The sequence below is a fragment of the Palaemon carinicauda genome, chromosome 26 (genome assembly GCF_036898095.1).
Source record: "Palaemon carinicauda isolate YSFRI2023 chromosome 26, ASM3689809v2, whole genome shotgun sequence".
NCBI classification, from domain to species: domain Eukaryota; kingdom Metazoa; phylum Arthropoda; class Malacostraca; order Decapoda; family Palaemonidae; genus Palaemon; species Palaemon carinicauda.
In genome coordinates, this window is record NC_090750.1 from 36,470,800 (window position 1) to 36,493,975 (window position 23,176).

A 23,176-nucleotide genomic window follows, 5' to 3' on the forward strand; every position below is an offset into this window, starting at 1 on the left:
GCGCATACGCACACGAGTGTGTTTGTATCAATATTTGTTTTAGTTAATAAAGGAATTCAGATTTGCTGATATTGTTTTTTAAGTTACATTTAACTGTCTTTCAACTCGTTAACGCTATTAAAAATCATATGTACACAACACATTTTTGTTTAATATCTTTTTTTTGTTTAATCTCTCTCTCTCTCTCTCTCTCCTCTCTCTCTCTCTCTCTCTCTCTCTCTCTCTCTCTCTCTCTCTCTCTCTCTCAGAAAAAATTAATAGACGTCTCTAACACTAACAGTGAAGAAGAACAAGAGAGAGAGAGAGAGATGAGAGAGAGAGAGAGAGAGTATTTATTTAAAGAACATGTTAACACCATGTCTACCTTCTCGCCGATCGTCCGTCTCCTGGCGTAGCAAATCCTACACCTGCGTTGGCCTGTCTCTAAGGTAAAGTGGCAATAAAACACATTTTTTATTTATTATTTCTTTATAATTATCTTTTTTACATGCTTCTTTCATATTATGCAGTTATTTTATTGTTATGTGTAATTATGTGTAGCCATTTATTAAGGATTTATTATGGGTTTTTAAGCTGAGGAATGAATTAAATGAATTACCATGTATTCTTATGGGAAAATTCTTTTCTTCATCCGATCATTATCTACATCCGAAGTTGGTTGTGGAACGAATTAAATTCGTATGTAGAGGTACCACTGTATATATATATATATATATATATATATATATATATATATATATATATATATATATATATATATATATATATATATATATATATATATATATATATATATATATATATATATATATATATATATATATATATATATATATATATTACTTATCAGTCACAAAACTGCACGTGACATATATTAAAGGGTAAAATCCACAGGAAACAGGAAAGGAAAAGACCAGGTACCAAGCGCTTTCGTGTATTACGTACACTTCTTCAGGGTACAAAGTAAAATAGAAAATAAAATCATACAATAAAGAAACCTACCTTAACTAAAATAAAAGCCACAAACAAGCAAAGCATCATCAATATGCTAAAATAACTAACGGTCGTTAAAAATGAATGAACAATTGTAGTTTATAATAAAATACTAGTAATATAACAATTGTTAAACTAAATGTTTATATTGTACTTCCTTACAATTTCATTAACAAGGTGAGTATCTAGTTTAAATAGACCAGAACTGAGATTTGAAATTTGATTATTAAAATATTTAATAAAAGCAGATTCAATAATATTTCTTTTAACAAGATTTTTACAAAATAAAATCTCTGAGGAGTTTTCCCAGTCAATACAGTGGTTAAAATTGTTCGTGTGGACAAACAAGGCACTAGACATTTGTCCTGTCCTAACTGCATATCGATGTTGTTTAATTCGGTTGTTAAGCAATTTTCCGGTTTGACCCACATATTTCTTGTCACAACCAGTACGTGGAATTATGTAAATAGAGCCACTATTATAATTTGGAGAATTATTTATTAGGACATTCTTTACCGTTCCTGAACTTTTAAAAACTAAATTTACTTTGAATATTTTCAATAAAACTTTTATATAAGCAAAGTTTTCATTGTATGGAAGTGCCAGCACATTCTCATTCTTAAAACGTTCCTTATTCTTGTAGAACCACCAGCAACGAGGCGTGAAGCAGGCCCTTCAGCGAGGTCCTACAGGTCTTCGGGCTCCTCGGTCGAGGCCTACTCCTACTCATCGGAAGACGGAGGCCCGAGGGACCATAGGAGACGGCGAGATAGGTCCCGCAGGAGGCAATCTCGCTCACGTTCCCGTTCAAGATCCCGCCACGTGAGTAGGCGTTCTAGATCCCCCAGGAGGAAGTTCAGGAGAAGCGTTTCGCCGGAGGAAGAATGGGTGCGGGTCTCCATCCCCCGTAGCCAACCCCTGGGGGCTACAGCAGTCCCGGGCACCTCGGGATGGCGCCCTAGGTCCCGCTCACCAGTAGGTTTTGTCTCCAGCAGCAATTATGACCGACGGAGGGACTCGTCTCATCAGGCACCAAGGGACAGGCATAAGTCCGTGAAGGTTCCGACTCCATCCGCCCAGCGGAGAGAGTCGCCCCTTCGGTCTAGCAGCCGCGTCCCGGCCTCAAGATCTACGATGCATCGTCCGGAGCGAGAGAAACTCCTTTCCTCGACGGGCAAGCCCACAGACCCCTGGTCCGCCGGAAGAAGGGATAAATCCAGGACGGAGGCCTTCGTTCCAGCGGCAATGCCTGTCTTACTGCCTGAAGCGAGGAGACTGGACCACTCCAGGAAGATGCCTCCTCCACGTACGACTCCCCCCGTCGGAGGTCGGAGGTCACGAGAACTGGGCCGCCCAACTTAGAATGTATAGGACGGGAAAGAAGGTTCACCAGGGGTAGTTTCAGCATACAGGAGGGTGATAGGCCTCATCAGGCGTCACCATAGGCTGGACAAACCTTAGCTCTCTACTGACGAAGTCTGGCTCTCGAGCCTCAGCAGGCTGGTGGATGCGCCTGTACAACAGAGGCCCTCGCTAGCCCTTCCTTTGGCTAAGGATGTGAAGCTGGGATTGGCGCACGTTAACAGGATCGTGGCCAACCATGCGGAAGCTCCCAAGAGCCAGAGCGCCTCTAGACTTCTCCAGGGCCTGAAGACACAGAGTCAGTTCTACCTCCCGGAAGGACACCGCGTGGGCCCCTGTGCGGTGGAACCAGCAGTCGCCATCTTGGGACAAGGAGCAGCAGAGGAGAGGGCTACCATTACCCCGGTTTGTTTCTCCCCAGCAGAGACTTCCATGATGAAGGCGCTGGCCAAGGACTTGGTTCACGTGTCATCGTGGCTTGATTGGTGGGCCTCCACACTGGTAGGGTTCCAGTCCTCACGTGACCTCACAATCCCGGAGAATCAGGCCTTGCTGAAGGAGCTGATTAGCTTGGGATGTAAGGCCCTGAAGTTCCTTTCCTATCAATCCATAGCACAGGCCGCCAACTAGATACTGAGGAAAAGGGACACTGTGCTCACCAAACTAGTAAGGCAGCTCCCTGACAGAGAAGCGAGGTCCCTGAGGAGTCTTCCATTGTGGGACGACTCAGTGTTCCCCCTCAAGGAGGTGGAAGAGATGGTGGAGAGGGTGAGGAAACTAAAGGATGCGGGAGAACCTAGACCCCCTCCAGCGAGAAGACCCGCCCATAGAAGGACACCCTCCGACGTCCCTCTCCCCCCTCGCGCCTCACCTAACCAGCCCAGGAGAGATGCCCCTACTACATCCTGGCAGCAACCTTTGCAGCCCTCCCGTAGAGGAACGTTGGCTGCGCAGTCAGCCTTCAGGCCCTCCTATTCGGCCACCAGAAGAGGTCGGTCAGGCCGCGCCTCTCGAAGGAGATAGGGAGAGAGGCCCCCTACTCCTGCCGAAGCATCAGGTGGGGGGATGCCTCAAACATTCTTGGTAAGCATGGCGAGACCACAGATTGGACCCGTGGACCTTGACAGTCCTGAAAGAAGGGTACAGGTTGCCCTTCCTGGTGGACCCCCCACCTCTGATACCAGATCTACAGGCGGAATGGTTGGCACCGAAAGACCCCTTGAGAAGGACGGCCCTACAAGAAGAGGTCTCTGCGATGTTGGCGAAAGGGGCAATGGAACCAGTCAAGAACCCAGGTCCAGGGTTCTATAGCAGACTCTTCCTGGTGGAGAAAGCAACAGGGGGCTGAAGACCAGTCATAGACCTCTCAGCCCTCAACAGGTTCGTGTGCAAGACCGACTTCAAGATGGACACTCCGAAGTCGGTCCTAGCGGCCTTGAGGGAAGGAGACTTCATGATGTCCATAGACCTCGAGGACGCATACTTCCAGATCCCTGTCCACCCCTCCAGCAGGAAGTACCTAAGGGTAAAATCGGGTACCCAAACGGTCTGTCTACACCCACTCAGGTCTTCACGAGGATCTTCGCAACAGTCTCAGCCTGGGCACACGAACAGGGCATCCGCCTGATTTGGTACCTGGACGACTGGTTGTTGCTTTCAGCCTCAGGGGAAGTACTGAGGGAGCAAGGCGCGAAGCTCCTGCAGTTCTGCAACGTCCTGGGTATCACCATCTGCCTGGAGAAGTCCCAACTGATACCCTCCACCAGGATGACCTACCTCGGGATGGTCCTGGACTCCCGGTTGGCGAGAGCCTTCCCTTCCGCGGAGAGACTGGAAAACTTGGACCAGATCCTACGGCCCTTCCTGTCAGATCAGCCCAGGAGAGCCAGAGACTAGCAGAGGCTGATAGGCCACCTCGTGTCATTAGAGAAGCTAGTCCCACAGGGGAGACTCAAACTCAGGGGAGTACAATGGAACCTGAAGGAGGCCTGGAACCAGAGAGACTCCCCGCACAAGGTGGTCCTGATGTCCCCAGAGACGAAGGAGGTTCTCAAGTGGTGGCACAACAGATCGAACACCCTCAAGGGGATGCCCTTCGCAGCCGACCCTCCGGAGATGCTCCTGTTCACGGACGCATCCAAGGAGGGTTGGGGTGCTCATCTCCTCGACAGCACAGCGAGAGGAAGGTGGGTAGCCGAAGAGAAGAACCTGCACATCAATGTACTGGAAATGATGGCAGTGCAAAGGGCGTGCCTAGAGTTCGTTCAGAGGCTCTGGGGAAACACCGTGGCACTGATGTGCGACAACGCCACAGTGGTGGCCTACATAAAGAAGCAAGGAGGGCTAAAATCGAAGGAGTTGTGCGACCTCACATTGGAGTTCCTGGAATGGGCCGAAATGGAGCAGATCAAGATCTCGGCCAGATTCATTCCAGGGAAGAGAAACGTCCTGGCCGACGGCTTCAGCAGAATGGGTCAAGTGGTAGGGTCCGAGTGGTCCTTGCACCCAGAAGTGGCCAAGACTTGATTCAGAAGTGGGGCTCGCCAGTAATAGACCTCTTCGCCACGAGACAACGCACAGCTCCCCTTGTTTTGTTTTTCTGTGCCAGACCCGGGGGCGGCGTTCGAGGATGCCTTCCAGCATCCTTGGGACAACCTCGACGTTTACGCCTTCCCTCCCTTCGGAATGCTCAGGCAAGTCCTCAACAGGGTGAGGCGAGCGGACAACCTGTGGATGACTTTGGTAGCGCCCTGGTGGCTGGAGAGAGAGAGTGATCTAAAGCGGATCTAAAGGAACTAAAGGAACTGGCACGCCTTCCACCTTGGCCCCTTCCGGACAGACCAGACCTTCTCTGGCAGCCACACTTTCAGAGGTTCCACAAAAACCCTCGGTCCCTCTGCCTTCATGCGTGGAAGGAAGGAAGGGTATTCGGCAAAGACGGCAACAAGGATGTCAGGGTACCTGAGACGGTCGTCAGCCGCTGTGTACCAGGCAAAATGAGCTACCTTCACGAAGTGGTGCATCACGAAGAACATTAAGCCGTTGAAAGCCTCCATCCCGGAGATAGCTGACTTCCTAGTCTATCTCAGGGACGAGGTAGATATGTCCATCCCAGCCATTGAAGGAGTCCGAGCCACCCAATTACAAGTCTTCCTCCTGAAGGGCATCGACCTGGGTTCCTCCAGACACATCTCGATGCTCATCAAGAGCTTCGAGCAATCGTGCCCCCCTCAGGCAGTTAGGGTGCCCCAGTGGGACGTGGCTAGAGTCCTGAAGATGCTGTCAGAACCTCCCTTGGAACCCCTAAAGGACATCTTGGACAAGGAGCTCACCCTCAAGACAGTTTTTCTGTTAGCGCTGGCATCAGCAAAACGGGTAGGGAAGCTTCATGGACTTTCATACGAGGTGTCAGACTCGAAGGGCTCGCGTGAAGCTACCTTCAGGTTCGTACCATCCTTCGTGGCCAAGACCCAGAACCCTGCAGCCTGGGACCCCAAGTTTGAAGGAGTCTCGGTGCCGGCAATCCCACGTTCGGACAACCCGAGGGACTTGCGGCTGTGCCCTGTCAGAGCAGTACGAAAGTACTTGGAGAGGACGGCCAGATTTAGACCCGAAATCAAGAGTCTGTTCGTTTCTTTAGGATTAGTAAAGAAACCATTCTCCAAAAATACGATTTCCTTCCGGCTACGGCAGGTGATCATGAGAGTCTACAGTAGTGTAGGGACTCCTATTCTGGGTAAGCCTAGACCCCATGACATCAGAGGGCTTAGTACTTCGTTGGCCTTTGAGAAGAACATGGCAGTCGGCCAAATCCTGAGGGCAGGTACTCGGGCTAGTCAGTCAACCCTCACAGCTCACTACTTGAAGGAGTGTTCGAGGAGGTCCCTGGACGGATTCTCTCTCGGTCCCGTCATTTCAGCGCTTCAAAAGATTTAAAGGTGTAACCCCAGGGAAACAACGGGCAGTAAGTCCAAGAGACACAGGTTCCTTCCTTAACCCCCCCCCCCCCCCCCCCCCCCCCCCCCCACCCCCCGGTGTTCCCTTATTACCTTCCTGAAATGACCCTGAAATCCTTTACCTTCCATGGGATACATCGTCAGTGAATGGATATGCAGTGAGCCCTCGCTACTTCGCGGTTCGACCATCGCGGATTCACCACTTAGCGGGTTTTTTTCATAACCCATATACTGTATATAAACATATCGCGGATTTTCCGGAAATTTCGAAAATACCGCGATATCTGACGACCCCAAATACGATATTTTGTTACCTGTAATTCCAGTAATACTGTAATTAGTAATATGTGCTCTTACTGATTGTTCATTGCATTACATATGACATATAATTCAGTACAGAAAGAAATAAAACACGAAAAGAGAATGTGATCATAAGATAATTCAGTACTGTATACAGTACATAGTAAAATTAAATCGAACATGAAACGCAAATCAGATGCAGTCATACCATATTAGAATGGTGTAAGGCTGCTGATGGCTACTACTATACTACAAATGTAATGGATGTGCATCTTTTCCATGAATCTTTTGTATGTATACGTACGTAGTACTGCATCCAATAATATTCTTTGTTGCAAAAATCACATCTCGAATAAGCGTACGAGCGAGAGAGAGAGAGAGAGAGAGAGAGAGAGAGAGAGAGAGAGAGAGAGAGAGAGAGAGAGACATCCTACAACAAAACAAGCGTAAAATAGCGTACGTAAAGCTGTATTATTATTATTATTATTCTCTAGGGCTTGTCACGGCCCTCCCCATTGATGAAGGGATTATCTAAATGGAAGACAACCTGTGAATAGTGGTTTTCACACGCCTTTGTTTAATACACGAAACCTACAAGGTGTTCGCGCGAGGGTTGTAACCTCTGCATTCCATGCTTTTATCTTTCTCTAGTATATTTGGAAGATTTATATTAGGAAAGGTATAAGGAAGGACCTTTCTCACCGGGCGTCACAGGCCTCTTCCCAGAAATAGATTTTTCCTTCGTCAAAATCCCTTTATTATTGTTTTTGTTGTTATTAAAATTATTATTGTTATTATTATTATTATTATTATTATTATTATTATTATTATCATTATTTATTATTATTATTATTATTATTATTACTGTATACGTAGGGTACCTTGTACTTTGAATTGGTAACCTACGTAACATATAAGACGGATTGTGATTGGTTCAAGCGCTGATAGATGACGAATCAGAACCCAAATTTTGTAATCTAGCCTGTGATTGGTGTTTTGCCCGCATCTCCAACTTCCAGAATCTTTTCGCGGTCACTTTCTCTCCCGCTGTATCGCTGTGTAGATGTTGTTAAGTTATTGTGAACTTTAATCTGTGCTGTGCGTGACTGTTTTAAGTTGAACTTTTTGTTGAACTTTCTGTTAAACCCTACTGTACAATGCCTCCCAAGCGTTCTGCTTCTACTAAGGCTAGTAGTGAGCCTAAACGCCACCGAAGGATGATGACGATTGCTGAGAAGGTGACGCTTCTCGATATGTTGAAAGACGGTAGAAGTTACGCGGCCGCAGCCCGCCATTTTGGAGTCAACGAATCCACCGTTCGCTATATCAAGAAGGACGAGGCGAACATTAGAAAGACGGCTACCATCACCTTTAGCAGATCAGCGAAGCGAATCGTTACCACGCGTAATAAAACGATCATACGCATGGAAGATGCTTTAGCAGTGTGGATTGCCGACTGCCGGAAGAAGAACATAGCCTTGGATACGAACACCATCCGAACCAAGGCTTTGAGCTTGTATGAGAATTTTGCGGCAAAGGAACCTCAAGACGACGATGGCGACCATGCTGAAGAAGATGATGATGTAGATGAACCTCAACCAGGGACATCCACTGATTCCCAGCGTCAGAAACAACGTTTTTTCCGCCAGCAAACGATGGTTTGCGAAGTTTCAGAAACGCTTCGCCCTGAAAAGCGTTTCCCCGCATGGCGAGGCTGCTTCCGCTGACACTGCCGCTGCTGAAACTTACGTGAATGAGACGTTCAAGAATATTATCGCCGAAGGTGGATACAAGCCGGAACAAGTGTTTAATATGGATGAGACAGGGCGTGTTTTGGAAGAGAATGCCGTCGCGAACTTTCCTGTTCAAAGAAGAAGCCAAAGCCTTTGGCTTGAAGCATTCAAGGATCGCGTTACCCTCGTGATGTGTGGCAATGCTGCTGGATTTTTGCTAAAGCCGGGGCTTATTTACAAGTCGAAAAATCCTCGCGCTTTGAAAAATAAGAATAAGAATCTCCTTCCCGTGTACTGGATGCATAATCCAAAAGCCTGGTTTACGAAGATGCTGACCTCCAACTGGTTCCACCAGTGTTTCATCCCGCAAGTCAGTCAATATCTCTTAGAGAAGGGCTTGCCATTCAAGATCCTTCTCCTTATGGATAACGCTGGTGGACACGCAACTGACCTGTTGCGTGAGGGCGTTCAGGTTGAGTTCCTGCCACCCAACACCATGTCATTAATTCAACCGATGGACCAAGGGGTTATCAGGGCGTTCAAGGCCCTCTACACGAAGAATACCTTGGCGGACCTCGTTGCGTGTGTGGATGCTGCCCAAGAAGATGAAGATGAAGATTTTAATTTGTAGGCGTACTGGCGGCAGTACACCATAGCCACGTGCCTGCAGAACATTCAGAAGACAGTGCAGGAAATGAAACCTGCAACCGTTAATGCGAGCTGGAAGAAGTTGTGGCCCCAGATTGTTTACGACGACGAGGGATTTACTCCGTCTGAAATCCAACACTCTGCAATACGCAAATCTGTGCAGTTGGCTGCGATAATTGGAGGTGACGGGTTTGGCGACATGACGACTGAAAACGTCAACAGGTTGTTGGACTGCCATTCCCAGCCGCTAACTGATGCAGACCTAGAAGACCTGACGAAATCGGCCAGTGAAGAAGAGAGCGAAACACAGGAAGAGACCCAAGAAAATGTCGAAGAAACGGGCTTAACATTAGAACGGCTTGCCAAGGTCTGCAATCATATAAAGGAGGTGAAAGAAATGTTGCAAGAGTGGGACGAGGATATGGTTCGTTCTATGAAATTGTGCAACCAAATCGATGAAGACATGACTCCCTACAGGATGCTCTTAGAGCGAAAAAAGAAGCAGCGGCAGCAACTTCCGATCACAATGTTCTTCCAGCCTCGCAAAAAAGAGCCAGTTCCTCCTGCTAGTACGCCTTCGGAAGAAATTGAAGAGGTTTCCCAGGAAGAAGTTGAAGAGGTGTCCCAGGAAAAGACACCTCCGTCTGAAGAGACGTAAAATACTATCATTGGCTGCACAGTAGAAGACATCATCAGCTTCATCATCATCATTTCTACTGTGCAGCAAATTCCTCGCCATCATCATTCAAGTTTTTCTTCAACTTCTTTTGTGGTGAGTACAGTAGCAATCTTTATTTTTTACTTTGATATTCTAACATTTTAATATTTGTGCCTGTTTTAGTTTAGTATGCATTAAGTTAAAGGGAAGATTTTAAAAGTCTGAAGAGTATACTTGTTGTAACCTATCATATTTTTTTTTTTGTTTAAAATTTACGTTTACGCACGTAAAACAATCTCTCTCTCTCTCTCTCTCTCTCTCTCTCTCTCTCTCTCTCTCTCTCTCTCTCTCTCTCTCTCTCTCTCTCTCTCTCTCTCATAAATTGTTTTCCTGCTTTGCTACGTATGTACTGTATGATTTTATATAGATACGGTAAATAATATTTGTAATAACATATTTTCTAAAAGCTTTTACTGTAATATCATTATTTATCACTTTCATCATGCGCGTTAAATGCCTTCTTTGTTTACTGAGCGTACTTTATGACGCCGTCGTTTCAGGCGGCATCGTAAAGAAAAACATTTCATTTGGAAGTCCTAAGAAAAACATTGATAATAACAAAATCAACATACTGTATGATCAATATAATCGATGCAAAAACTAACCTATACACAGATGTGTACACTAAATGCGTTTGTTTCTTCATTATGATCAGAGATAAACGTAAACAAAACATTGGTTGCCATTTTTTATCGTGCTTTTTGGCGTGTTTAGGAAACGCATGATATAAAATCGCCTTTAATATTTGTGCTTGTTTTAGTTTAGGGTACTGTAGTACATGCATTAAGTGTTCTGTACATTAAAGGGTAGTTTGTTAACAGTACTACATACAAGGGAAGGTTTTAAAAGTCTGAATACAGTATACATGTTAAATGAATAGGTAAATATGGTGTCACTACTTCGCGGATTTTCACCTATCGCGGTCGGGTCTGGAACCTATCTACCGTGATAAACGAGGGTTCACTGTGTCTCCAAGGATTTTTACAGAGGTGATTTATTTAGACACTAAGATAGTTTTTTGGGTAGTTTTCCCTATTTCTCGTGTTTTCTCTTGGAGGGTCAGCAGAACCTAACCTCCTATCTAGGTTCCCCTTTTTTCTCCTCATCACGGTCTCTGGGTCCTGTGGGACACTCCCACCTACGAAGGTATAAGTTCGAGGTAAGTACTCCGTGTTGGAACAAATCACAAATTTTAAGTAATTTGTATTTTTCCTAACAGTACTTACCTCGAACTACTTTCGGGTTATCCATCCTACCCCGAGAGCCTTACAGGACTTAGTAGAAACCTATCTGTCAAAACTTACTGAAGATCGAGACCTGAGCAAGCATGCTCTCTGACCCCGGGTCGTCTCTGAGCGCGTATTGCTCCGCCAGAGATTGCCCCGCATAGAAAATGGGAGTAGGGTAAACTACACAAAATTCTGTTCGGATGGGAGGAAATCCCAGATACTCCTAAGAAAGTAGTTCGAGGTAAGTACTGTTAGGAAAAATACAAATTGCTTAAAATTTGTGATTTTGTTGCCAACAGCATCTGGTGTTCCAAGGCAGTCACACATTAAATTACTGACCAGCCCCAGCATTGTTTAACTTCAGTGACCTGATGAGAAGCTGTGTTTTCGACATGGTATGGCTAAGGGTTCTGAAGTGCCTTGCGTTCTCCAGATTTGAAAGCCTCACACTAGACCCTTGAAATCTCTACGTACTTTAGTTCCTTCTGCAGCTAAACCTTTTTAGTCCACAATTATGATTGCTCTATACGACTGCTAGATTGTGAAGCAGAAGACTGAGCAGGTTCTTTTGATCCTATCATTCCGCTCGCTAAAGTAATTTCAAACTGTAGTTTAAACGGTGTATCAAAGTAAACTAGACATGTAACATAGACCAGGTTGGTAACCCTTAACCTTGTTGGATTATATGTACAGTACTGAAATTTATCCCTCTCATTCCTTCACTTGCATCCTACCTCCAAAAGTGTGTGAGAGTCAGCAATGAACATTAAGGGGTATTCATAGAAATAGATAGAATTTGGAGAATAAAGTTTCTTATTTCTATACGCCTAATAGTATCAAGAGAAGGGATAATGTCTTCGAAAATGAAGCTTATTTTATCAACAATACAACCTGGGCTCCCTATCACTTACTGCTACGGGGTTCTATACCTTGTTTCATGATATGCTCTTGAAGCAAAAGAAAATAGGAAAATTTTCAAGTTAAAAGAATTTTACGGGTAAGTGTTGATTAAACCAGGCTTCCAGAGAAGAAGCAATAAAAACATTAGGTGAGTATAGAAAAAAGAAAGATTTTTTAAAATTCTATTTTTAATTTGACCAGCCATTTGCAGGTATTGCCTTTAACCATTTTGTTTATACTCTACTCCACAGAAAAGGGCAGTAAAGACTCGGAAATGGAAGTAACGATGAACAAGGAATATGGAATAAGTTCTGATCCTTCTTTGAATATAATGCATGGAGATTGCAATTCATCAGTTGATATAATTCATGGAGATATCAGCTCAGCTATTGACCAAGTACTCTGTGCAGCTCAGGTAAGAAAAATAAACTATGACCAAGTACACTTTAAAGTTTAAGTGTATTTGTACAAGAATTATATGCACTTCTACTTGGGAAAGTACTTTAGACCTCTTACTGTTCAGTGTTTATTTTATGGGGGTTGATTAACTGTACCATAATTAATATTTTGAATTCATCATTTGCAAACCAGACATAACTTATAGTACATTTTATTTTGAATGACAGTAAATTTACAACTATGAAATATTGCTTTGAAAGAATTTTATTTTAGAGCTGGTTTGACAAACTCTGACCTTTGTGTTGTCTATTTAAAGGTCTAATTGAGTGAGACGCCCCATTAGCACCTTCATGTTTAACTTATTCCTGATCATTTTTACACCAGGGTTACTAATTTATTGAAAAAACTGTACTTTTCATAAACCTATATATTCTGCCTCCAGGCTTCCTTTTCCTAAATACCTCATCAATAGGTAATCACTTCACCTTTTAGAGAGGAAGACAAGACACCTGAATGACCTAGTGCTAAAAGTAGATTAGTTGGGTTTGATTCCTTTCTACACTAGATGTCATCCAGCTTTGTAGCGCATTGCTTGAGTGATGTTTATGCTTGGTTAATTTTTAAAGGGGAATAACATTACAGTTACACTTCAGGCTCTTCCAAATGATTACTCATACAAAACTGACTCCAGTATTGTAATTCATTTTCATCTTGGACAAGTTAATAACATTTAATTTCCAGGAATTGTGGAAAATTCACTTACCTCCTATGAAAGATATTTGTTCCTACACGAATACAAATCTTTGTTCTTTACTATAGGCGAAGGATAACAGCGAAGGCTGGAATACAGCTGTTAAAACTTTTACCGAGGTCTAAACAATTGGCAGGTAAATACCCTGTCGGGAGGAGGGAGGCAACTGCCACCCCTGCAGCTCACTGTAACCTCGATTTGATTTTAGCCGCCAGAGAGTGCACTTGTTTCTCTCTGCAGGAAACTGGGCAATTTTTGTTGAAAATTACTTTGAAATTTTTATAATTTTTCTTTGTTCCGTAACTGGCATACAAACCACGCTATTTAATAGGGGTATTACTTTCGGCATAGCTGAAATGATGAGCCATTAGAATTTCAACGAGGGTTTACTACCCCACTGCTAGTTAGCGGGAGTAGGGGAGGGTAGCTTGCTACCCCCCCCTCACACACACCTGTGCTTGAGCTCACTTTGGTCTCGGCTCGGGTGGTAGTCGGACGTGTCCGCTCTCACCCTCGCCTCTTTCTGACAGCCATTAATGTCTTTTTGCTTTTTCTCCTACAGGTTTGAGTGTGAAGTTGGCCTCTGCGAATATACACACCTGTCCTGGATTACTCGAACGCCCCTGTGGAACTTTCATGTCAGCGGTCGGGACGGACCCTCGCACCCTTTGTCCTTATTGTAGAGGTTAACGGTGTGATAGTGGTAATAAGTGTGGTGAGTGTAGGGAGTGGCCTACCTTCCAGTGGGAGAGCTTTTCTCGGCGACGTAAGAAGTCCAGGCGGGATATTTCTCCTTCGAAGTTTTCTTCGAAAGGAGAAAATCCCAAGGACTCTTCTTCTGTTACCCAAACCTCCTCCAAAGCTCCCGCTCGATCGGTCTCTTTCGAGAGACCGGCAAGTGGTAGCATAGACCGTGGTTCTGTTTCACGATCTCGGGGTTCGAGAGATGGCGTTGCCTCCTCTAAGCGAGGCAGCTTCACCTCTTCCCCCGGGGGAGGATCTTAATTTGTCTAATTTATTTCAGCTTTGGTCTTCCTTGGGGCTCAAGGGTTCGCCCTCCAAGGGTATTATTTTCGGCGTAGCTGAAATGACGAGCCATTAGAATTTCAATGAGGGTTTACTACCCCACCGCTAGTTAGCGGGGGTAGGGGAGGGTAGCTTGCTACCCCCCCTCACACACACCTGTGCTTGAGCTCACTTTGCGCTCGGCTCGGGTGGTAGTCAGACGTGTCCGCTCTCACCCTCGCCTCTTTCTGACAGCCATTAATGTCTTTTTGCTTTTTCTCCTACAGGTTTGAGTGTGAAGTTGGCCTCTGCGAATATGCGCACCTGTCCTGGATTACCCGAACGCCCCTGTGGAACTTTCATGTTGGCGGTCGAGACCGACCCTCGCACCCTTTGCCCTTATTGTAGAGGTTAACGGTGTAATAGTGGTAATAAGTGTGGTGAGTGTAGGGAGTGGTCTACCTCCCAGTGGGAGAGCTTTTCTCGGCGACGTAAGAAGAAGTCCAGGCGGGATATTTCTCCTTCGAAGTTTTCTTCGAAAGGAGAAAATCCCAAGGACTCTTCTTCCGTTACCCAAACCTCCTCCGAAGCTCCCGCTCGAGCCATTAGAATTTTAACAAGGGTTTACTACCCCACCGCTAGTTAGCGGGGGGTAGGGAGGGGTAGCTTGCTCCCCCCCACCCACACACACACACATTAGTGAATGCTTCACTTTGCCTAGAGGTAGGACTTATCCCGGGGGACAGGGCTGGCGGGCAAATATGTGTAAATAGCTAAGATTTGTATAGTTAGCAAAAATACAAATTATCTATGAATTTGTCATTTGTTCCGGAATTGAAATACAAACCACGCTATTTATATGGGGTGACTCAACCCTTAGGAAGGGAGGTAAGTCCCTGCCATACTGGCTTTGGCTTTGCCCGGGGACTCCATATTCGAGTGTGTAAGTACTCAGGAAATAAGGAGTCCCTGCGCCTCGCTAGCATGCTGTGAAACTGCTGCGGCCTACATAAGCTGTGTGCGAAGGTGAGGAAGTTGACCTGGAGTTCTTCAGATGGAATTCTAGGCTAGGACTCTCCCAATACCACCTCGTCAGGGTATGGGGACATGACAGTATTACACTTAATACTAGGAACACAAGGGAGCATGGTTTACCTGCAGTGGTTTGAGGTCAGCTGTGCAGAGAACCCAGGATGCTGCTTTCTTCAAGGGAGGAGAGGATGAAGAAAAGAATAAGGGCCAGACAGATCTTTTCATTCACGCAGACTAAAACTGGGTAACAATGCCCTCAACCTTCTGCTACTTGTCCATTAAGGAGCCTGAGGTTAGACCAGCTGTTGTGCAGCCACCACAAGGCCGATAGAGAACATATTGAGCCGCCTTTGTGTCACATCTTGCAGGTAGTGGGCCGTGAAAGTGGTCTGACGCTTCTACACCCCAGCTTGCAGGACCTGCGTCACTGAATAATTTTTCTTGAAGGCCAGGGACATAGCTATGCTCCTGACATCATGCGCTCTAGGGCGATGTGACGGAGAAGGGTCAGGATTCAAGGCCAAGTGTATTACCTTGCGAATCCAGGCCGAGATAGTATTCCTGGTGACCCTCCTCTTCATTTTCCCAGTGCTCACAAACAAGGCTTGCACCTGGGGACGAACTGCAGCTGTTCTTTTAAGATACAACCTCAGACTCCTTACTGGGCACAGTAGGAGATGGTCTGGGTCATCTGTTACAGAACGAAGACTCGAAACCTGGAAAGAGTCAAACCTAGGGTCCGACACTCCCGGATTCTGAGTCTTGGCAACAAACTCAGGGATGAACCTGAACGTTACCTCCCCCCATCCCCTTGACTGGGCGATGTCGTACGAGAGACCATGCAATTCGCTGACTCGCTTGGCCGAGGCCAACGCTAGCAGAAACACCGTCTTCCAGGTAAGGTGGCGATCTGAAGCCTGGCGTAATGGTTTGTAGGGAGGTCTCTTCAGAGACCTGAGAACTCGAACCACGTTCCATGGAGGAGGTCTCACTTCCGAATGAGGGCAGGTAAGTTCATAACTTCGTATGAGAAGGGAAAGTTGCAGCGAGGAAGAAATGTCCACTCCTTTAAGCCTGAGGGCAAGACTTAAGGCTGAGCGTTAGCCTTTCACTGCCGAGACTGAAAGGCGCATTTCCTCCGGCAAATACACGAGGAACTCCGCTATTGCTGGAATAGTGGCATCGAGTGGAGAGATACCCCTTCCACGACACCAACCACAGAAGACTCGCCACTTCGCCTGGTAGACCCCTACAGATGACTTGCGCAGGTGTCCAGACATCCTTTTCGCAACTTGTTGCGAAAATCCTCTCTCAGTGAGGAGATGCGTGGTTTGTATTTCAGTTACGGAACAAATGACAAATTCGTAGATAATTTGTATTTTCCCTAACTATACAAACCTTAGCTATTTACACATATTTGCCCGCCAGCCCTGTCCCCCGGGATAAGTCCTACCTCTAAGCAAAGTGAAGCATTCACTAATGTGTGTGTGTGTGTGGGGGGGGGGTGGTTAGCAAGCTACCCCTCCCTACCCCCCGCTAACTAGCGGTGGGGTAGTAAACCCTCGTTAAAATTCTAATGGCTCGTCATTCAGCTACGCCGAAGTAATTACCCCATGTAAGTAGCTAAGGTTTGTATAGTTAGGAAAAATACAAATTATCTACGAATGTCATATAAAACGGATTTTGAGCGAAGCGAAAAATCTATTTTTGGGTGAGATGGTCATGTCGTCCTGATGGAAGTTCCTAAAGGGTAGCTTCCTTGGGTATATATAACTACGGCGATATTCCCAGAGAATTTACCTTACGGTACCCAGAATTCTAACTCCTGGAGCGAATATCCCCAATAAAAGAATCAGGGATATCGCGAAATATCAGAGGACGTATTCTTGACACGCCACATAGCAATCTGCACCCCGAACAGAGGTAACACTTCGAAGGGGTCAATTGGCAAGAAAACGAAAAACGAGAAACAAAGGAGAGCCGCTCGTAAGGTACCTCTCCTCTCCCGTTTCGTAAGCGTGCATTGCGCCATCTGTATTCCTTGTAGCGATACACGAGGTGCTACAGATACTGTATGTAGGGAGGGGTCCTACAGCCCTTTTTTAGAAGAAAAAGGAAGTGCGGGTCCAGCAGGACGACATGGCCATCTCACCCAAAAATAGATTTTTCGCTTTGCTCAAAATCCGTTTTTTGGGCTCAAGCCATGTCGTCCTGATGGAAGTATACCAGAGCATTACTGTATCTGTGGATTCTCAAAAGGTGCCGTACTCCCAGAAGGTATTTCCCCGGCCAACTAGACCTAGAGACCTAAGATGTTACCGTCATACATCTTTTCATCTAACCATAGACCATGTTAGTGCTTCCTGCCCCCTACAGGGAAGAGTCATACTAGACTCTGGAAAAGTCTCGAAGAGTACATATACCTATGTATGAATAACAGACAAGCCAATATAGTGGTCTCACTCTATATCACGTAAAGCATAGTTTGTAAAAGAACCACTGAGTCAATATGAAATATCGACCAGTTCCCCGTTCGATTACTGGATTGGACAAAGGTTTATATCCGGTAGGAGGAAAACTTGCACATCCGCCACCGTCCCCTTAGGGCATGGAGTCCTCCCGCTAGGGGAAAGCATAAACCAATGAAAGATTCTTTCATAAAGGAACAATCTATTAGAATTATCCCAGATAAATATACATAGTAAACGTAATGCTAAATCATTTCAAGTAAAATGACACAGGCGAAGGAGACGCAAGGTTCACAAGAACTAGTTTATTGACATTCAATAAAATAAAACAGGTTAAAAAACAATTATACATATATAAGAGGAGGATAACCAATAAATAAGCATAAGCATGATAGTAAACAGAAAACTTGTTTATCTGAAAGAAAACATTAGCGCCACTTTTAACATACCGAAGTATCAAAATCATAAAAGTCTGTATTACTAATCAGTTACATTAGCGTTGGAAACGCTTGGTACACACGTCTGCACTTATGCTAGGTTCACCTTTAAATATGGAACAGTCAATGTGGGCACCCTAGTGCCCTAACACTTAGTTTGTAGAACAGTTCGTAACTACACACCCACCCTGGAATTAATCGTCCCAATTAAATTCACTGTTCCTCGCAGAGTTAAACAGCAGGTTTAACGACACTACCCACTGCTACGACAGACCTCTTCAGTTGCTCCACTTGCTTCGCATAGTGACGAAAGAAAACTCTGGAAGACTTCCAGCCAGTGTATGAGCGAAGATGTTCAAAATCCATACTATTGAAGAAATTTAAGGATGAGGCAACTTTCCTCGGATCGTGACCTGCGGGTGTACTGTCTGGATCCGCTCTGCGAATAAAATAGGTGATTTTCGCCCTAAGTTGTTTCAGCAATAAATTTGAGCCTGATGTTTCTCCCCTGAATAGTTGACCACCCCTGAAGTCTGAAGTTCTACGAAGATAGACCTTTAGGCATTCCACTGGACAAAGAGATGCATCTTCTTTCAGAGGGCAGATTCTCCAGGGACCCCACCTGTTGGTGGGTAACTCGTTCTTGGCAAGAAACGTAGGATCCGGAAACAAGTTCAGTTCTCCCCCATCCAAGAACTGAACACGACCTTCCTCTCTCGAGAGGGCTACAATTTCACTAACCCTGGCCCCCGAAGCGAGTGCAAACAGGAAAATAACTTTTTGGGTCAAATCCTTTAAAGCACACTCCTCATTGTTCAACAGCGAAGCGAAATGAAGAACTTTATCCAGAGACCATGAAATGGGCTTCAGAGGTGCTGATGGTCTGAGCCTAGCACAGGCTTTCTGAATTTTATTAAAAATATCGTTAGAGAGGTCGACCTGGAAGGCATATAAAATGGGTCTTGTCAAAGCAGATTTACACGTTGATATTGTGTTGGCTGCTAACCCTTGACCATGGAGGTGGATGAAGAAAGATAAGCAGAAGTCCGTCGAGATCTTTTGCAGATTCTTTGCCTTAACAAAGGCCACCCATTTTCTTCATGATGACTCATATTGCCTTCTAGTGGATTTGCACTTATATTCCTCTAGGAAGTCTATACTGTCTTTCGAAATCCCGAAACGTTTTCTCACCACTAGGGAGAGAAAATCATGAGCTGCAGGTTCCGGGTTTTCTTTGATGAAGTGCAGAAAGTCGACTTCTGAACTCGCTGGGTCAGAACTGGATCTGGTAATGGTAAACACTTCAGCCGTAGTTCCAATGCCAGAGGGAACCACACGCTGTTCGGCCACTTGTGAGCCACTATTGCCGCTACTCCCTGGAAAGATCTCAGTTTGTTAAGGACCCTCAATAGAAGGTTGTGAGGAGGGAACAGATAAATCCTGGACCATCTGTTCCAGTCGAGGGACATCGCGTCCACTGCTTCCGACAAGGGATCCTCGTACGGGGACACATAAAGGGGTAACTTCTTGTTGTCTTTCGTCGCAAAGAGGTCTATCTGCAGTTCTGGGACTTGACTCAAGATGAAGGAGAATGATCCTGCGCCTAGGGACCATTCCGACTCTATCGGTGTGAACCTGGATAGAGCGTCCACTGTCACGTTGCGGACTCCTTGAAGGTGAACTGCCGACAGGTACCACTTCTTCTTTTCTGCCAGTCGAAAGATGGCCAACATCACCTGGTTGAGTGGTGGTGACCTCGATCCTTGTCGATTCAAGCATCTCACAATCACCTCGCTGTCCAGTACCAACCTTATGTGGATCGAGCGGCGAGGGGAGACTTTCTTCAAGGTAAGGAGTACTGCCATAGCTTCCAGAAAGTTTATGTGAAATGTCTTGAATAGATTGGACCAAGTTCCTTGGGCCTTCTTCCGATGAGAATGACCTCCCCACCCCTCCTTCGAGGCGTCTGTATGAATAGTCAACGAGGGGGGAGGTGGCTGAAGAAGCACCGACTTCTTTAGTTGCCTGTCTCGGGACCAAGGCCTGAGAAGCGTAAGTAGACGAAGCAGTACTGGTCTTAACAGATCTCTTCGCGCGTTTGATGCATAACTTCTCCAAACTCCGGTTGCATCCTTTAGCTGTCCTCTTAGCACAGGGTCTGTTACTGAGGCAAACTGGAGAGAACCCAGCACTCTCTCCTGTTCGCGTCTTGATATTCTTTCGGAATCCAGAAGTCTCTTGACAGAACCAGCTATCTCCTTCCTCTTCTTCGCCGGGATGGAGAGTTGGTGTGACACTAGGTCCCAGTGGATTCCCAACCACTGAAACTTTTGAGATGGACAAAGTCGAGACTTTTTTCTGTTGATCTTGAAGCCTAGATGCTCTAGGAACTGGATCACCTGTAGGGAAGCTTACAAACATTCTGTCTTGGATGCTGCCCTCACCAGCCAGTTGTCCAGGTAGGCTACCACCTGGATTCCCTTTAGGCGTAATTGTTTGAGAGCTACGCTCGCAAGCTTCGTGAAGATCCTTGGGGCTATATTTAGCCCGAATGGCATGGCTCTGAAGGCGTAGAGTCTTCGATGTAGCTTGAACCCTAGGTAGAGGGAGAGTTAGCGATTGATTGGAACGTGCCAATAGGCGTCTGACAAATCTATGGAGACGGTATATTCCCTCTTGTTGCAGTGTTAGCATCTTGAACTTGCAGTTCACTATGAACTTCTTGAGTGGCGACAAGTCCAGAATGACTCTGAGTTTTTCTGAGTCCTTCTTGGGAACACAAAACAGCCTCCCTTGGAATTTGATGGACTTTACCCTTCGAATTACTCATTTCTCCAAGAGTTCTTGAATGTACTCTTCCAGAACGGGGGTGGAGTGTTGGGAAAATCGAGGGCACGGGGGTGGAGTGCTTTACCAGCTCCAACCCAGTCCATTCTTGAGTAGGCTATGGGCCCAGGGATCGAAGGTCCACCGATCCCGAAAATTCTGAAGTCTCCCTCCTACCGGTATCATTTCACTTTGGCTGCTGTTGCCCTGAGGTCTTGCCTCCTTGACCGCGACCACCCCTGAATCCCCTCCCCCTTGAGGGGCGTCTAGACGAACCTCTGGCTGCTCCTCTAGGATTCGCTCGAAAGGTAGTTGACTGCCCTTCGAACGCTGGGTTAAATGCCGGAGACTGCGTAGTCACGGCTTGGGGTACCCACTGGTACGTGGTCGGGGTTTGTGCCACCATCTGGGGCACTGCTGCTGCTGTCTGAATGGCTTGGCTGGCCGAGAGGGTAGCCTAGTCTTCTTAGTCTTCCTCTTTGGTTGGGTACCCTCATCCGGGGAAGACTTTCTCTTGAGAGATAGGCCCCACTTCTGGAGAAGGTTTCTATTCTCCGTGGCAGCCTTATCTACAATCTCCTTGACCGCTTCACTAGGGAAGAGGTCTTTGCCCCAAATGCTGGAGGAGATTAGTTTCCTTGGCTCGTGCCACACCGCAGCCGAGGAGAACACGAACTCCCTACAAGCCCTCCTAGCTTTGACGAAACTATAAAGGTCCTTCGTCACTGTGGCTAGGTGTGTCTTAGCCATTACCATAAACATTTCATGGACCTAGGGGTCACTTGCCATTGTCTCCAGAATCGTTTGATGAGACATTGAGGCAGCAAGTCTTTCTTTTGTCTCAAGCTCCCTGCGCAAAAGAAAATCAGACAGCTTCGGGAGGTTCTCACCGAACTGACGTCCGGCAATATCGGCCTCCAACTTCCCGACTGAGAAGGTAAGATGGACGTCCTTCCAGTCTTTGTGGTCCATGGGTAGGGCCAAAGACAGAGGTTTACACTCCTCCAAGGAGGGGTATGGCTTACCTGCCTCGATCGCTTTCAGCACGGCCGTAAACCCTTTCTGCATAAAGGGGAAGGCTCTAGAAGGAGAGGACACAAAGGAAGGGTGCTTCTTACTCAAAGCAGGTACCTTTGAGTTTGTGAAGCCCCTCTCTTTCATCGAGCTTGACAACAAAGCTTGAGCCTTAGCGTGGTCAAAAACTATGACCTCCATCGGCTCCGTTTCTTCCTTTGAGGCTGGTTCCTTCCTTAGACGGACATAACAGTCCGGATACGACTCCTTGCTGGGCCAGAATTCCACCTCCTCAAGGGGGACTGAGCCCAACTTCTCCGAAATGACGATTTTTCCCGTCGTCATAGGTATGTGCTCGGCATACCTCCAAGGGTTGGCATCTGAGCACAAGAGAAGGTCTTTCATGCTGAGCTTCTTCTGGGGCCCACGTGATGCTGCAAGTCTCAGCATCTCCAACTTCATTGCAGCAGCCTTCTCATTATTTTCCTTCTGCATCTGTTGGATCATTCCAACGATGGAAGAAAGGGTCTTTCCCAGCTCCTCTGGGAGAGAGGACGATGTTGAGGGAATAGGTTCAGGGGCCTGAACCGGAGTAGCCGACACCTCGTTGAACTCTTCCTCATTTTCTGGAGCCTGCTCCTCTTCCTGGTCTTCTGCCAGAAGGTCTTTTTCCAAACACTCGGACACCTCCGACATCCTATCATCCAATTGGATGTCCTGCAGGGCGTCCGCGACTTCAGCATCCACTGGGATCTGAACCAACGGTATCTCCGCTTGAGGCTGAAGAATCACTGCCTCTGCTGACGCCTTGGGGAAAAAGTAAGCCCTCATCTTCTCACTTGGAAGATAGGGGCCAGAAGTGTTCTTCTGAAAGCCCCTTACCCAGGTACGAAGCTTCTCCCTTGCTGCGTCCCTTGACTCCGCCGTCTTAGGGGAATCAAAAGCCTCAGTAATCAGGTTTGTGCATACAGTACATACCTGCGGGTCCCAATACCGGAGATCACCTTTGGAGACTGCGCATGCTGCGTGCCTCCTACACAAGTCATGTCCGCAGAAGTTCTTGCTGCGGATGTTGCAGAAAACGCTTCCACACTTCGGATGGTCCTCCTTTAAAGAGTAGAAAATTCCATGAGTATCAAGTGAACTACGTATCACTGGATATACATAGCTTAGAATCACTAAACTAGAAAGGAAAGACACACACTTGTATTTCCCGCACAGTCATTTGCTGCAACCTTCCAGATAATAAAGTTGTATGGTTATTCTATTCAAGAGTGACCAATAAATAATTTTCAGAGGAAAACAGGTGTAGCTCACACCCAAATAAGTAATTTTAAAATACTGGATAGTAGACAAGAAAGAACTCACTTTCTTTATCTGTATGGTTACACCAAAGGGCTGTGCA

The 23,176-nt window shown here is 46.1% G+C and overlaps 1 protein-coding gene across 2 annotated transcripts in view; it reads left to right on the top strand.

Annotated features, from left to right (window-relative positions):
• LOC137619489 (zinc finger protein OZF-like) overlaps positions 1-23,176 on the top strand; it is a 76,018-nt gene that overhangs the window by 33,807 nt on the left and 19,035 nt on the right. The window contains exon 2 of one of the 2 annotated variants that reach the window (XM_068349557.1): positions 12,091-12,254. In XM_068349557.1, the coding sequence (XP_068205658.1) occupies positions 12,114-12,254 (141 nt within the window). In that variant the 5' untranslated portion in view covers positions 12,091-12,113. Of the gene's footprint in view, positions 1-12,080; positions 12,255-23,176 lie in introns of both variants that reach the window. The other variant, XM_068349558.1, reaches the window with a different exon arrangement.